Source organism: Buceros rhinoceros, unplaced genomic scaffold (genome assembly GCF_000710305.1).
Source record: "Buceros rhinoceros silvestris isolate BGI_N320 unplaced genomic scaffold, ASM71030v1 scaffold32198, whole genome shotgun sequence".
Classification (NCBI taxonomy): Eukaryota; Metazoa; Chordata; class Aves; order Bucerotiformes; family Bucerotidae; genus Buceros; species Buceros rhinoceros.
The window spans coordinates 39,291-40,595 of NW_010425816.1; the positions used below are offsets into that span (position 1 = coordinate 39,291).

The window sequence follows — 1,305 nt, forward strand, 5'->3', positions numbered from 1 at the left end:
CAGCTGGGCGCGGGAAGCTGGAGGTCTGCCGGCTCCTCCTGGAGCAGGGTGCCGCGGTGGCGCAGCCCAACCGCCGCGGGGTCGTTCCGCTCTTCAGCGCGGTGAGACAGGGCCACTGGCAGGTGAGTGAGGTCCTCACGCTGCTGGCATGGCTTGAAATGCAGGGTCAGGCCATCCCTTCCATCCGACTGACATGGGTGGAGAAGACAAACCCCAACTCTTGCGGGGAATGATCAGAGTGAGAAGAGGTGCTACGGGTCCTTCAAACAACCTAAGCAATTCCTGGCTTTTGGTTTTCCTTATCTGTTGAGTTATCTCACCATTTGGGAAGCAAATGGGATGCTCTTGACTTAAAGGGTCGTTTTTCCTGTCCGTACACCACTGTTGCTTCTCCTATGCTCTAACCTTGCAGCCGTAATCCCAGAGGGCACCATCCCTTGAGGGGTGAGGTTTCAGGTCCTGGGGCGCACTCTGCTCTGCCTTGGCTCTGGTTCCTTCCCAGCTGGCTCTCTGCGTACAACGTGTGTTCTCCCTTGGTGTGTTGCAGATCGTAGATCTCCTACTCACGCACGGCGCTGATGTGAACATGGCAGACAAGCAGGGGCGGACGCCGCTGATGATGGCTGCATCTGAGGGACATCTGGGCACAGTGGAGTTTCTGCTTGCGCAAGGTTAGAGCACATGCTTGGGAAGCGTGTTGGAGACCGGCCACGGCGAGTCCCACCGCACTGTCTCCTGCACAGCTGGAGTTTGTGATGCCGGGGTGGGGATTGCAAACCAGTGCTGGACTGGGCGGTGGGAGAGGTTCTCGGTGTCGTGTCCACCCTGTGGGAGACAACGACTAGAATAGTCACAGCGTTAATCTTGGCTGTCTCTTCTGTTTGTGTTTGGTGCTCACAGCCTTAAAACCACACATTTGAGTTAGAAAATAAATAACATATCACAGGTGCTTTGAGCAGAGGGTTAAGAGTATGGCAGTGAATGATGCTTGCAGCTTTCCCCTTAGACAAAAAAACGAGCAAGCGATGTGATCGGACCGTCAGCATCGCCGCGGGACAGGCAGGCGGGACTCAACCACAGCACCAGCGTCTGGGACGTGGTTTAACACCCGCATCTTTAGTGCTCGCATTGTTCCCTGTTCCCTCAGACACCCCCGTCAGCAGGAGGGTGAGGCCCCGGCACAGGCGAGGATGTGGCAGGGTTGTTGAAAATAAAGCAGGGCTGTTTGGAAGCTGCTCTGCTCTTCAGCGCTGTGCTCACAGCGGTGTCCAATAACTCCCTCACTAGGAGTTACCACTCAGCAGG

At 56.2% G+C, this 1,305-nt stretch overlaps 1 protein-coding gene across 1 annotated transcript in view; it reads left to right on the forward strand.

The window, feature by feature from the left end:
* Positions 1 to 1,305, forward strand: part of TANC2 (tetratricopeptide repeat, ankyrin repeat and coiled-coil containing 2) — a gene marked incomplete at its 5' end in the record, with an annotated part of 50,059 nt that overhangs the window by 35,443 nt on the left and 13,311 nt on the right. The window contains 2 exons of the mRNA XM_010141277.1: positions 4 to 122; positions 548 to 671. Of these exons, the coding sequence (XP_010139579.1) occupies positions 4 to 122; positions 548 to 671 (243 nt within the window). The remainder of the gene's footprint in view (positions 1 to 3; positions 123 to 547; positions 672 to 1,305) is intronic.